The sequence below is a fragment of the Bubalus bubalis genome, chromosome 10 (genome assembly GCF_019923935.1).
Source record: "Bubalus bubalis isolate 160015118507 breed Murrah chromosome 10, NDDB_SH_1, whole genome shotgun sequence".
Lineage (NCBI taxonomy): Eukaryota > Metazoa > Chordata > Mammalia > Artiodactyla > Bovidae > Bubalus > Bubalus bubalis.
The window spans coordinates 38948376-38963850 of NC_059166.1; the positions used below are offsets into that span (position 1 = coordinate 38948376).

Below are 15475 nucleotides of genomic sequence, written 5' to 3' on the forward strand. Positions count from 1 at the left end.
TAGTGAAGGACAGGGAAGCCTGGTGTACTGCAGTCCATGGGGTCGCAAAGAGTCAGATGTGACTAAACATCATCAGAATGACTCAACAACACGATTCTTTTCAACTGGCTTCACTACTACTATCATATTCAGGACAAAGAATCAAGGTTTCAATTTGGAAGTGATACAACTGCCATGATGGCTCAATCAGATGTGGCTGCCCATCAATCAATAAGCATTTGTTAGGTGCTTCTGCTTATTCTCCCTGCACTCTGCCAGGTCCTAGCTCTTCCTTCATTTAGGCACTCACTACTCACTCTGATGCTTCCAACTCTGGGTTCCTTAATTTAGTCAAGTATGTGTGTGTGTTCAGTCATGTCCAACTCTTTGCAACCCCATGGATTATAGCCCGCCAGGCTCCTCTGTCCGTGGGATTTCCCGGGCAAGAACACTGGAGTCGGTTGCTGTTGCCTTCTCTAGGGCATATCCCAACCCAGGGATCGAACCTGTGTCTCCTGGAGTGGCAGGTGAATTCTTTACTATTGAGACATCTGGGAAGCCCTAGTCAAGTGTATTGAAATTCTAATCTCTGAAGGGCATAATGTTATATATTCTCAATATGTTATATAATTTCATAATTAATATGTTGCTTCACAAACATTAAACTATATGTTTTATACACTCTAAACCTTACATTGAACTTCATATTCAGACCTATTATTGCCTACAAGTTGCAAAAGAAGTATAATCTTACATCAGTTCTCAAGAAGCTGTAAGGTGGTATATGACAGTGCTTTCTTGGTATGTAAGTTATACAGGAGTTGGAGGTGGGAACAGGAAATTTCTAAGAAGCTCTGGGTAATATTTTTCCTAGAAAATGAAACATGAATGAGCAAAAGGCAGGGAAGAAAACTGGCAAGTAACACAACTCTGATAGAGCAGGATTAGAATGGTGATGGGACTTGAGATGCCAGGGACAGAAATTTAGTCCTGACGTTTGAGGAAAGTTGGGAGTCACTGGAGGACAGTGATTCAGACACAGGAGTACAAAAGAATATTAATGATTTTTAAGCAAGATGATCAGGGGAGACAGAAACTGAAATTGGGGAGATCAGGGTGGGCCAACTGCCTAGTAAACCAAGAAGGCCACACTAATAAAAGGAGGAGGAAAGCAAAATAAGTACTTATAAGGAAGCACCCTACAGACTGTCAACCCAAGGAAAAAAGGTGGTAAAGCTGGGCCTGGAAATTGAAAAAGTATGATCACAGACAGAGACAGGGATGCTGGAAGGGGGGGATTACTTTATATGTAAAAAAGAAAAAAAAATTGAACTACTACTGATTTCAAGAGGAACAATCCAACACATTTTCAGATTTAACATCTGAACTCAGGGAAGAAAATAAGACTTGAAAAGTAAAATCTAGGAGTCAGGTTCATAGAAGCCATAAAGAATGGATGAGTTTAGCAAAGGAGGAGGAGCAGAGAATAGATAGTCAAAAGCCAAAAACTTTGTAACAAAGTCAGATTTTTGAGGCAGGAGAATGAAAAGGATTCAGGAGTCACTTAAAAGCAGCAGAAAAGGAGCTTTAGTGAGAGCTGGTATGTCATGGAGATTAAGGGAGGAAGTTCAGTTCAGTTCAGTCGCTCAGTCATGTCTGACTCTTTGTGACCCCGTGAATCGCAGCACGCCAGGCCTCCTTGTCCATCACCAACTCCCAGAGTTCACTCAAACTCACATCCATCAAGTCAGTGATGCCATCCAGCCATCTCATCCTCTGTCATCCCCTTCTCCTCCAGCCCCCAATCCATCCCAGCATCAGAGTCTTTTCCAATGAGTCAACTCTTTGCATGAGGTGGCCAAAGTACTGGAGTTTCAGCTTTAGCATCATTCCTTCTAAAGAACACCCAGGGCTGATCTCCTTTAGAATGGACTGGTTGGATCTCCTTGCAGTCCAAGGGACTCTCAAGAGTCTTCTCCAACACCACAGTTCAAAAGCATCAATTCTTCGGCGCTCAGCTTTCTTCACAGTCCAACTCTCACATCCATACATGACCACTGGAAAAACCACAGCCTTGACTAGACGGACCTTTGTTGGCAAAGTAATGTCTCTGCTTTTCACTATGCCATCTAGGTTGGTCATCCTTTTAGGAAAGGCAGTGTAATCGACACTGTCTCCACAGTGTCAATGGAGAAAACTCCATTGCCTGAGAAACGTTCTCCAGAGACCAGTGTCAACAGTGTGAGGACGAGACCATGCTTAGAGCAAGTCAGGGGGAAATACAAGGAGAAGCGACCTGTGGGAAATCTGGTCCTGAAAGGCAGAAAGAGGACAAGAACTTGGTTTGATTGGGTGAAAAAGATGTAAGCCTCTGGAAAGGCTCAGAGGAGAGAGACAGGAGATGGTTCTTGGAGATTCTGAGAAAGAAAGGGATTAAGTACAGAAGTTCTTCAAGGCATGAACAGATGCGATCACAAGATTAATTTGAAGAGTTATTTTGGAAAAGAGCACCATTTCCTCTTAGGATATCAACTGATTTTAACAAGAGCTGTTTTCTGACAGCCATCTGCCTAGCACAACCATAAATTTGTAGAGATGGGTCAGCTTACTAACACCATTTGGATATGTGCAGAGAAACAAGACTGGGGAGGAAGGATGGGGTTCACATGAAGATTCCAGTTCATGAGAATCTCAGCTTGCAACAGGTAGGAGATCCAACCCTCAAACAGATCTACACTTAGCTGTGTTATACAGCTTCTTAAAATCTGGCTTGTGAATTTGGTTCAGGGGGCTTCCCTGGTGCCTCAGATGGTAAAGAATCTGCCTGTAATGCAGGAGAACCAGGTTCGATCCACGGGGTCGGGGAAGATCTCCTGGAGAAGAAATGCCATGTTATACAGGTTCTTAAAATTTTGGTTTGTGAATTTATTTCAGGGTCAAAATAATTACCCAGGGGAAATACATCTTAAGATTTTTAAATTTTTCTTTCTATGTCTCTATATACTGACAAATTCACTTTGTTTTTTTTTTTTACCTTTTCATGGTGTTTTCAAATTGATTCACTGTAGCTTCAGATTTCATCTTCAGCTCATTGCCCTCCACAGTTAATCTCGCCACTTCATTTTTCAATCTGCAGTTTTCTTGTAAAACCTCTGAAACGTGAGAATCAGTAAAAGTATGTGGTTGGTAAAGTTTGCCCTCCAGGGTTCCGGAGGAGTCAGCATTTCCTTTGCCAGGGTGCAGACCATCTTTCTTCACCCTTTTGGCAGTCATTTCCTCTCGAGCCTTAGACTGCTGGTTAGAGAGCATCTTTCTCCTCTCCTTCTGAAGCCGCTCCACAGTTTTGGAAAGGTCCTGTATCTCTCTCCCCTTTGCAGCCAGCTCCTCATTGAGCCTGACCAGTTTAGCTTTAGAGTGAGCCTGTTCCACCTGGAACTCTATGGACTGGAAATCTTTATCATCCTTCTCAGTCTTCTTGAGTTCCAATTCAGCATTCTGATGTTTAAGAACATCTATTTCAGCTTCAAGGTTTCTTATGGTGATCTGATGGGCTTCCTTAACATCATCCAGTTCCTTCTCCAGTGCTTTAGCCCTTGAGGAGTTGTCCTGTTGGTTCTGGGCTGCCTCCTTCAATTTGCAAGCAAGTAACTGCTCCTGTTCCTCCAGTCTCTGCTCATACTGAATCTGCAGAGAAGAATCCATGCAACAACAGACCGCTGCTAAATGCTTCATTAGTTACCGAAGCCCTGAACTCTCCCAGGCCCTGCCTTTTCCTTTATTCAGGGACCCACCATATAGTCTGATGCCTCCAAGTCCATGCCCCTTGAGTCAGTCAAATGTGTTGAAGTCCTAATCTTTGATGGGCATTCCATTCCATATTCTCAATATATGTTATATAATTTTATAATGCTGTATGTTGTTTCACAACATTAAATTACACGTTTTTGTATACTAAAACTTATTTTAAGTCTCACCATTACTGTGTACCCTTCTCTATGCAAATTGACAAACTATTCTCCCTGAGGATAAATAGGGAAAGCAGTCGGGGATACTAACGTCTATAAGAAATAGCACATTTGCAACGGCTTAACATCAATTTAGAAATTTCACCCAAGTCAGACTAGAATTTGCATACTAGAGCTAAATTAACAAAAATAACCTAACAGTCCAGGCCAAGGAGGGAAGCATGATAAGGATTTTGTTCATTTATGCAATGAATATTTATTGAGCTACAACTGCTGGCAATGCGTCAGACCCTACAGATAAATTCAGTTCCTGCATTCCAACAGTTCATAGCCTGGTGAGAGTGACACGGCCAGTTTCAATGTCCGGTGGTAACTGTGGTAATGGGCCTAAGAACACACGGCAGAGGGGATGAGGTACCCAAGTGGGTCTGGAGGCCTTGAGGGAAGGGGAGAAGATGGCAGAGAGAGAGAGCACATTCAACTTCAGCCTTGAGGGGTGTGTCTAAATTTGCGGATAAGTGGAAACTGGGCTATTTCAGAAGAAGGAAGAGCACATGGGAAGGCAACTTAACACTTGATGTGCACTAGGAATCAGAAATGAAAGGAAGAAGTGGCCAAAAATGAGCAGGGGCAAAAGTGGAACGAGATAGGGACTGGAAAAAGGAAAAAGTTGGGAAAATTTAGACGGATCAAAAGGGAGGGGTTGGAATTCATTCCTCTATTTGGTCTCTGCACCGCTCCCCACTGCTCCACCCCAAGACATACTCTTCTGTCTCATTCTAAGAAGCTCTAAGCTCCCGTGGCATACCTCAGAGCCCTACCTCCATGGCTAGCCTGGCACTTACCTTCATTTTCTGAAACTGCTGTTCCATGGTACGAAGGCTTTTCTTTGCTTCTTCATCTCTGCCCTCCAGATCAGCTTCTAGTTTTTTTATCCTTTTTTCCATAAACTCTACTGTATTTCTATCTGCTATATCACCAGCTGCTGATGCAGCCAGTATTAAAGCTGGCAAAGAATTGGGGTATCGTCTCTTTAGAATTCCTTCCATTTCCTTAACCTAGTGAAATATTGTAAGTATGCATTTAAAGTCATAGATATATTAAAATTAAGCAGTTTAATGCACACATTTAGATTATATTAGCCATGTTTAGATTTCAAAGAGATGTTTATATCACATCTCAAGACTAAATCAAATGTACAGTAACACAAATTTCAAATTTCTAATCTAGATTATCTGATTAAAAAACACTACAGTATAATGTCTAATTTAATTTAACTGATTAATTTACAGAAACCCTTTTATATTTATTTGAAATACATCTTGTGACTTCCTATTACACTCCTCAATCTAAATCTCTACCTCACTGGAAAAACAGGAAGAAAATAATACTGATTTCATGGTGTTCATGCAATTAAGTGAGGATCAGATGACATTTGTCTCAGTGATTAGCAGAGCGGCCAGCATGTGAAGAGGGCCGGGTAATGGTTTTATTATGATCTGGTCTCAAAACCACCTTTCCTAAGGCAAAATGGATTGCTCAAAATCCGGTTTCTAGACTATTAGTACTTCAATTCAGTTCAGTCCCTCAGTCATGTCCGACTCTTTGCGACCCCATGAATCGCAGCACGCCAGGCCTCCCTGTCCATCACCAACTCCTGGAGTTCACCCAAACTCATGTCCATCGAGTCAGTGATGCCCTCCAGCCATCTCATCCTCTGTCGTCCCCTTCTCCTCCTGCCCCCAAACCCTCCCAGCATCAGGGTCTTTTCCAATGAGTCAATTCTTCGCATGAGGTGGCCCAAGTATTGGAGTTTCAGCCTCAGCATCAGTCCTTCCAATAAACACCCAGGACCGGTCTCCTTCAGGATGGACTGGTTGGATCTCCTTGCAGTCCAAGGGACTCTCAAGAGTCTTCTCCAACACCACAGTTCAAAAGCATCAATTCTTCAGCGCTCAGCCTTCTTCACCTCTCACATCCATACATGACCACAGGAAAAACCACAGCCTTGACTAGACGGACCTTTGTTGGCAAAGTAATGTCTCTGCTTTTGAATATGCTATCTAGGTTGGTCATAACTTTCCTTCCAAGGAGTAAGCATCTTTTAATTTCATGGCTGCAGTCACCATCTGCAGTGATTTTGGAGCTCCAAAAAATAAAGTCTGACACTGTTTCCCCATCTATTTCCCATGAAGTGATGGGACCAGATGCCATGATCTTCGTTTTCTGAATGTTGAACTTTTAGCCAACTTTCTCATTCTCCTCTTTCACTTTCATCAAGAGGCTTTTTAGTTCCTCTTCACTTTCTTCCATAAGGGTGGTGTCATCTGCATATCTGAGGTTATTGATATTTCTCCCAGCAATCTTGATTCCACCTTGTGCTTCTTCCAGCCCAGCGTTTCTCATGATGTACTTGCACAGAAGTTAAATAAGCAGGGTGACAATATACAGCCTTGACATACACCTTTTCCTATTTGGAACCAGTCTGTTGTTCCATGTCTAGTTCGAACTGTTGCTTCCTGACCTGCATATAGGTTTCTCAGGAGGCAGGTCAGGTGGTCTAGTATTCCCATCTCTTTCAGAATTTCCCACAGTTTATTGTGATTCACACAGTCAAAGGCTTTGGCATAGTCAATAAAGCAGAAATCGATGTTTTTCTGGAACTCTCTTGCTTTTTCGATGATCCAGTGGATGTTGGCAATTTGGTCTCTGGTTCGTCTGCCTTTTCTAAAACCAGCTTGAACATCTGGAAGTTCAGTTCACATATTGGTGAAGCCTGGCTTGGAGTAGGTTCTTAAAGGTAACACCATTTGCAAAGTTAACAGCAAATATTTCCATACCTGAAGACTGCTTTCATATTCATAAATGTACACAGATATGTACATCGATATGTATACAAATGTATACAGATGTCAAGTGGAATATATCCAGATATAAATACTGATAATTTCATCTGCAAAATTTTCAGTTTTGCTTCCTCTGGTATTAAAAATCTAGATTAGATGTAAGCATATAAAGGTATACATATATATATACATACATTCTATATTAAGAAGAGACCATGTTTGGCAGAAAACAACAAAATTCTATAAGGCAATTATCCTTCATCTAAAATATAAATTAAAAAAGAAACTAGTTTTTAAAAATGGATTTAACATGTCTATAATATATTCATTTAAATGTTAAGCAGTGTTTTCAATCTGATTTTGATATTTTAAAATGTATACTACATTTTTGGTGGAAAACTAATTTTATTTCTATCTTCTTTAATCTGGATTTTTAATATTCTTCTTTGGTCACTGTTATCAGTGTGGCTCTATCATACAATTAAAAAAGAAAATCTCACTGGAAATTAAACTGCTGAATATACCATTAAATAAGAGCATGAATGAATACACATAACCTGAAATTTTCACTATTAACGTGCATACAATTAGCCCCACTTTTCCTTATGTACTATTTAGAAAAAAGGATGTTTTATTCTATAATCTATTTCAGAATACAGCTCAAAATGATTCTGAATATATTGTGATACACCTTGACTATAAAATATATATTAAGACTTATAATCATTAGGATAGAAACATCTGCTCCTGAGGAGAGAGTAGGATTTGAAATGCATGTGTAGCAAACTATACAAAATATTAATGAATAATATTTTAGAAAGCTCTAATCCAATAAACCAATAAATTTTTAATGAAAGTGCTAGTAAAAGAGGGAGGTTACTTTTATAAACGTTGTATTCCTGGTCAATGTGGGTCACCATTTCAAACCTTAATTTTGTCTTTAAGCATGTTTTATTTTTTTACTGTTATATGTTTGGTTCCACAGTATTCTCTTAAAATTAAGTCATCTACTGCGGAAGTGGTTCCTTTGGTCTCTTCTTGCAATTCCGGATGGCTTCTTCTACGTGGGCTAACCTAAGTCTTAAGCACTGGGGGGGAAAAAGTCAAACAATCCTGGACTATAGTTATTTCAGAATATTTCTAGCTCTTCAAACCACCTCTTTCCTCCTTTTGTGGCCACTGAACCAAACTACCAAATCATACCTTTTAATCTAACAGGTCCTGTAAAATTAACAAAGTTAATTTTTTGCCCAGTTTTCCTTCTTCTTCTAAAATGGGGATAACATGAGCCCAGCGACGGCCTCACAGTTGCGGTCTGTGATGGAACAATAGCTGTATATCCAAGTGTCACAGCCACAGCAGCATGGGCCCTTATGAACAGGGCTGAAGTTCTAAGTTTGTTTTAATATTTAGTTATGAATACAAACACTACATTACAGAAGGTTTTAAAAACAAAAGGAAAAAGTTAATTAGTATTCCTGCTTACAAAATAACTACTACAATGAAAAAGAAAAAACTTTATCCTAATAAGCGTCACTATACAGTTTTTGAAAAAAGTCTCCCAGTCACACTGACCATGACATGAGTATTTTATTTCTAAGTCTAAACAGTGACAGAGGAGCGTGGCAGACTATATTCCACAGGGTTGCAAAGAGCTGGACACAACTGAGTGTGCACACACACAAATAGTGTGAGCGAGAGCTCTAAACTGTGGCCAGCTCTCTGGGAGGCTGGATGTTCGGTATCCAGACCATCCCACAAGACTTCCCAAGCGCTACTAACACACTCCCAACCGGAGGGTCTCCTACCCTGCCCTCCTCTCTCACCTATCCTTCTTCAGGAGAAAGTATCCTAGCTCTACATCCCAAGTGTCAGAGTTCTGTTTCTTTCTTCCTGGATGTCAAACAGAGTTGGGATGCAAACAACCTTTCATCAGTAGGTCTACCACCTAATGAGACATATGACTTTAAAAATTTCTTTATTCACAGAACCGCAGATTATATAAAATGACTTTCTTTCCTGCTTTTATTGTTACTTTGAATACTATATTCAAAGTTGAAAGCAGAGGCAGTTCTATATTAAAATGAGTAAGAGTAAAAACTTGCAAGTTGATTACATTGTATAGAAACTTCTAAAACAAAAATGCACTGTATATAAAATATCTTAATGAAAATTTACCCTGAACACATACCTGTCGCTCTAGATCCTGAATTTTTTTGGTATCAGCTGCTTTTTCTTTTAAACGTATCTTCTGCTGGATGGATGGATTTCCAGATTCAGCTTTCAGCTTCTCAACCTACCAATAAGGAAAGACCATGTTAAGAAACTTACACTTGAAACACAGTAGACAGACCTCAAGAGGGAAGCATGATGGGAGTTCATTTTAGGGCACTGTGCTGGAGACACAGAGAGCAAACAAGACAAGCCAGAAGCCTGCTTTCACGGGGCTTATGTCCTAATGGAAGGAGAGCTCTGATGCGCTAATGAAGTAAATCAGTAACTTCTGAGCATGACAAGTGCTGCTAAGTCGCTTCAGTCGTATCCGATTCTGTGCAACTCCATAGACGGCAGCCCACCAGGCCCCACCGTCCCTGGGATTCTCCAGGCAAGAACACTGGAGTGGGTTGCCATTTCCTTCTCCAATGCATGAAAGTGAAAAATGAAAGTGAAGTCGCTCAGTCATGTCCGACTCTTAGCGACCCCATGGACTGCAGCCTACCAGGCTCCTCCGTCCATGGGATTTTCCAGGCAAGAGTACTGGAGTGGGGTGCCATTGCCTTCTCCGGAGCATGACAAGTACTAGAAAGAAAATAAAGTAAAAGAATGAGAAAGAAAGAGTCAGAAGGGGGCAGGACTGGTAGCTATATTAGATAAAGAGGTTAGGAAGCTCTTTCTGGGGAGTAGAAATCAGAGCTGAAACAAAGAGTGAGACATGGGAAGAACGCAGGCCAGGCCTCTTCAGGCCAAAGTGACATGTGGACTGGGCTCAGCATGCTCAGGAACCAGAAGGAGGTCTGCTGTGGTTGGAGGAGAGTGACTGGGGAAGGGCAGTACAGATAGGGCTGGAGAGGCAGGGCAAATTCAGACCACGTGGGGACCTCACAGGCTGTGATAAGGAGCTTGGATTTATCATCATGCCCTGGTAACGGGAGGGGGTGGGCCGAGTACTGGTTCTCAATCCCCACAGATACTAAGATCCAAGGATGCTCAAGCCCCTTATATAAAATGGTATAGAATTTGCATGTAACTCCTGTATACTTTTAATCATCTCTACATTGGGCTTCCCTGGTGGCTCAGATAGTAAAGAATCTGCCCGCAATGCAGGAGACTTGGGTTCAATCCCTGGGTTGGGAAGGACCCTTGGAGAAGGATATGGCAAACTCCAGGATTTTTGCCTGGAGAATTCCATGGACAGAGGAGCCTGGTGGGCCATATACAGTCCATGGGGTCGCAAAGAGTCAGACATGACTGAGCAACTTTCAGTTTTTCCCTGTATACTTTATCTCTAGATTATTTATAATACCTAAAACAATGTAAATGCTATGAAAATAGTTTCCACTGCACAGCAAATTTTGCTTTTTGACATTCTTTTTTTTCTGAATATTTTTAATCCATGGTTGACTGAATCTGCTGGATAGGGAACTTGAGGATACAGAGAGAGCTGCCTGTATTCTCAGTTTAATCTAAAACAGACTACACAAATAAACACAAACCAAAGTCCACCTGACCATTGTAATTAAAAGAATTTCAAGTAGATTGATTCAATGACACAAGCCTATGAAGGAGTGTTGACAATAACAGGGTTCATCTATAGAAACACATTCTGAAATGATCTGTTACCTCAAGTTTCAGCTTCTCAATTTCTTCATTTGCTTCTTTAAGCCGAACTGCATCTTTATCTAGAAGTTCCTGATTTTCGGCATACCACTGTAATCTTTTTTGCAGACGACTGATTTCTTGTTTATGGGTTTCTTCTATAATTTTTATTTCATATAATTTTTCACCTATAAGATCAAGTAATTCAATAACTCGATTACAAATTTTCAAAATGTGGAAATAAACTAAAAGATTTTAAATGAAAACCAATACCTCTCTAATGCAAGCACTTATTAAGAAAGAGGCAAAAAACTTGTTTTTTTGTAAGGCTGTGTCCACTTTAGTGTATTAGTGAAGGAGGATGAAGACTGCTCATAGTCCACATCATCAAACTTGTACCAAAGCTGGAATCTAGAAATTATTGATTAATAGTTTTTCCAATGACTTTTCATTATAAAAGTAAAGTCGTTTCTATGAAAATAAATGTAGGACTCTGGGCCTCTCCATTTCTTTACCTATGAATCTCTCTGTCAGAACCCAGCTCAAATGCCACTCTTCTGTGAAATCCTCATTAGCATCCTCATGTTTATTTCTAATTTTTTTAATATTAAACTTTTCTGCTTTCTTACTTTACTCTCCTTTGTTTTCCCTGGTGAGGTATGCTGTATCCATCTTTGTGTTTTCTACAACATAGTACAATGTTATTTGTTCATTTGGCAAATACTTGAGAGCCTATGTTTCAGACTCAGAGATAAAAAGAGGGACTATACCCTGAAGTCATAGTCCACCTGAAATGACTATAAACAACTAAGTATGTGATGCTACAAATTCAAAATAATCCATGACTTTCTTTGATCTTGTAAACATTGATGCTAAAACCAATCAAATGCACATACCTATTAATAACTAATATTTTAAAAGCTTCTAAAATTATAATACACTTCAAGGAATAGCATTTTGATTATACTATCCAACTGCTATTACTTAACTCAAGATGAGAACAGTTAAGAGTATAAAGGTAAACCGTTTCAGCTCAGACTTTTACCGGCAGCATAAGCAATCTGGTCTTTGGCTTGGTCTCTCTCTTTCTTCACTTTTTCCAAGTCTACTTCAAGAGCTTGTTTGTCCTGCTTCAGTCTTTTGATGTCTTCCAACAAACTGTTCTTTTCTTTCTAGATATTCATAAAAATACAGAAGCAAATTATTTCCAACCACAATCAATTGTAGAATAGTGTCTCTTTCACCCAATTCATCATAAAGACTGCTAATTATTTTTCTTAAATTTCAGCTTGATTTTATCACTATTCCCCTTCCAGTGATACAAGCTCCCCAGAGCCTCCGAGAATCAGTTCTCATCACTTAACACAGCTTCCAGGCCCCTTCCAATCTCTTTTCTTACTGCTCCTGGGTTTCTCCACCCTCCTAACCAGGCTGCCTCTTCCACCCTCAGCACCTACAATCTGTTCTCCCAGGAACCAGAGGAACTGCCTTCAGGAGTCAGTTAATATCATTTCTTGGTCTGAAACTCTCTGGTGGCTCCCACCTCTTTGAGGGGAAACCTACAGCTCTTACCATGACCTTCAGGATCACAGAACCCAGGCTTGCTCACTCCTCGGACGCATGGCCTGCAAACTCCCCCTCCCACTGCACGCCTACAGAGACCTCCTAGCTGTTCTTTGAACCCGCCCAGCACGTTCCTGCCCCAAGGTATTGGCCCTTACTGTTCCCTCTACCCTCAGACAGCCAAGTGGCTCACTCTTTCACTTTATTAGGATTTCTGCTCAAATGAAGCCCCAGGAAGGCCTTGTCTGGTCACTCTAAACTAGCAACCCCCACCCTGGTCCCCAGGTGTACGGCTTTACTTTCCTCTCACATACTCATCACCACCTGACATATTATATATTCACTTGAAAGCAGAACTTTATTTTTCTCATCCTTGTATCACAAAGGCAAAAACTATGCTTGACACAAGTTAAATTCTCAATGTGCTGTACAGGCCATACTCAACAGCCCTTACTCCTATCCTTGACAGAGTCATAATTACCTTTCAAAGCGTAGTTCAAATGAGGCTCTTCCTGATAAACCCCACCCCTGCATTCCCACAAACTTCCAGTGTACCTGCAGGTACAGCATTTATTACTCTGTTTCATATGACACTGATCTGTATTACCTGCCTTTTCTCTTTATTAGGCTGAAAGCTCTTTGGGGATATCAAGACTGATTTTACTACTTGTTTACTTTATGGCACTAAGCACATGGCAGGTACTCAATAAGTGCACACTCAACTCAACTGATAACTACTGAAGAAATTCCTGTATTCAAGGTGGTACACTTGGCATAGTTCAGTGTCTAGAGGAAAATTCTTAGAAACTTTGTATCACACTACCTTACAATTTAAAATCCAGGCTTATGAAGAAAATAAATCCACCCCTACCTAAGGCCTTGTATTAATATAATCGTGGTTTTAGTGGCATCATTTCACTGTTTAATCTTTTGTGTGATCTTCTGTGGATGTCTTTTCAGGAGAACGCTGAGTTTCTTCAAGAATTTACTGTGCGGACACTCGGAGGCCTCTGTCTATCTCTCTGACCCTCTTTTCCATCACTCTTGTCCTTACTTACCCACTCATTCCTCAGAGGCTTCCGAGGCACCATGTCCCTGTCTGAAAGGCTCGGTCTTTGCACAGTGAGTGGCTGCTCCTCCTCAGCTCCTGACGCAGACACGACTTTCTCAGGAACGCCTCCTCACTTGCTCACCCACGCTGCTGAGAGCTGCCTAACTCCTGCCCTGCCTACCACTAGTCTCTGTTCTTATTTTTCTCAAAGAACTTAACCTCCATGTGCACCTGTTTCTTGCTCACTTATTATCTGTCTTCCCTGGTTGAATACACGCTCCTAGTGAGCAAGGTACAAGCCTGTCTTGTTTACCTGCCATTTCTCCACAGGCAAGAAGAGTTCCTAAGTGACTGCTGAGCTGCAGTCAGCTTCATCCTCCTCCTCATCGTGGGAAACTAGAAGCAAAGGGCTCAAGATCTTTGCTTTCAGTATGTGTCCATCCATAGTTTACAAAGAACCAGCTCACACTTTATGACTACACTAATGGGTATTAATTTTTAAGTAGGTTTGACATGAACATTATACTACAGATTTATCCCAGTATGAATTTTTGCTCTAAAACTATTTAAACTCAGAAAACCAGACATAATGGCATTCCATCTTTTGGTATTTGCACAAATAACCACATCCCCAAATAACTTTTATCTTCAACTAACACATTTCTTTTAAGGTGTTCCTGCCTTTGGTACTTTCACCATGATGGGCTTGGATGTAGATTTTTACTTATGTATCCTGAGCAGGACTCACTGTATTTCCTGAATTTGAGAATTCATCTTTTATAATTTCTAGAAAATTCTTGGCCATTACTTTATAAAAACATTTAATTACATATTATAGCATCTCCTATTTCTGTTATTTTCTATTTCTCTATTTCGTGTGTTTCAGTCTAAGTTCTCTTAGATCTATCTTCCAGTTGACTACTTTCTTCTTAATTACATCTGATCATCTATTTAACTTTTCTACTTATTCTCTTTATTTTTCTCTGAATTTCCCTGGTCTGTTTTGTTCCTTCCTCACATTGAATTTCTCACTTATTCTGTATATTTAATCATTTAAAATGTATTTAATTTATAGTCTACTCAATAATCCCACTGCTAACTCACTTCAGTCGTGTCCAACTCTGTGCGATCCCATAGATGGAAGCCAACCAGGCTCCCCCATCCCTGGGATTCTCCAGGCAAGAGTACTGGAGTGGGTTGCCATTTCCTTCTCCAATGCATGAAAGTGAAAGTGAAGTCGCTCAGCCGTGTCCAGCTCTTAGCGACCTCATGGACTGCAGCCTACCAGGCTCCGCCACCCATGGGATTTTCCAGGCAAGAGTACTGGAGTGGGGTGCCATTGGCTTCTCCGACTCAATAATCCTACTGGGGTTTTAATCCTGTTTATTAAGTTACTCCATGCCTACTCATGGTGGGCTGTTTCCCTGGATTTTGTAATTTTGCATTGCAAGTGTACTGTCAACATGATTTAATCTGTAGGAATACTGTGTGAACTGGGTTAAGAGTGGACACCCTTAAGAGTGTTTTGCACGTGTTTCTTCTAGACATACTTAAGATGACTGCTGACTGAGGATCATTTTATGGTTTTTTTTTCCCCCCAGATTGAGCATGACCCACCCTTGAAAGTGAAAGTCACCTAGTCATGTCCGACTCTTTGCGACCTCATGGACTGTACAGTCATGGAATTCTCCAGGCCAGAATACTGGATCCCAGAGATCGAACCCAGGTCTCCCACATCGCAGGCAGACTCTTTACTGGCTGAGCCAAAGGGAAGCCCAAGAATACTGGAGTGGGTAGCCTATCCCTTCTCCAGCAGATCTTCCCGACCCAGGAATCGAACTGGGATCTCCTGCATTGCAGGTGGATTCTTTACCAACTGAACTATGAGGGAAGCCCGACCCACCCTTGAAGGTAGTGTCAATTCAAATACTAAAACACAAATGAAAGGAGAAGGGATGACATCTATACTGAATAATCAATAAAGCACTGAGAAGATGAGATCTTTTCCCCCTCTCTTTCTATAGATACCAAGTTAAGAGAGAGAAGCTTTCTCGACATTTCAGTCCCTTCTGAAAGTGGGTCAATTTTTTCCTAAAACACTTTTTTACTGAAGGATATAGCCCTGTGCAGTCCTGGGGTCCTATCTCCACTTTGTTGTTCAAGCTCAAGGCTCGTGGTTACTGAGCTGACAGCCCAGGAGCAATGCTTACTGCTAGCTCCCTATCCCTGTTCTATTCTGACCCCAGAAGTTCACT

At 40.9% G+C, this 15475-nt stretch overlaps 1 protein-coding gene across 4 annotated transcripts in view; it reads right to left on the reverse strand.

Moving 5' to 3' along the window:
- Nucleotides 1–15475, reverse strand: part of CEP162 (centrosomal protein 162) — a 93080-nt gene that overhangs the window by 15912 nt on the left and 61693 nt on the right. For all 4 annotated transcript variants that reach the window (XM_006054742.4, XM_025294569.3, XM_044924256.2 and 1 more), the window contains 5 exons: nucleotides 11652–11778; nucleotides 10631–10794; nucleotides 8982–9086; nucleotides 4790–5002; nucleotides 3014–3663 (listed from right to left, as the gene is read on the reverse strand). In XM_006054742.4, coding sequence (XP_006054804.4) covers nucleotides 3014–3663; nucleotides 4790–5002; nucleotides 8982–9086; nucleotides 10631–10794; nucleotides 11652–11778 — 1259 coding nt within the window. The remainder of the gene's footprint in view (nucleotides 1–3013; nucleotides 3664–4789; nucleotides 5003–8981; nucleotides 9087–10630; nucleotides 10795–11651; nucleotides 11779–15475) is intronic.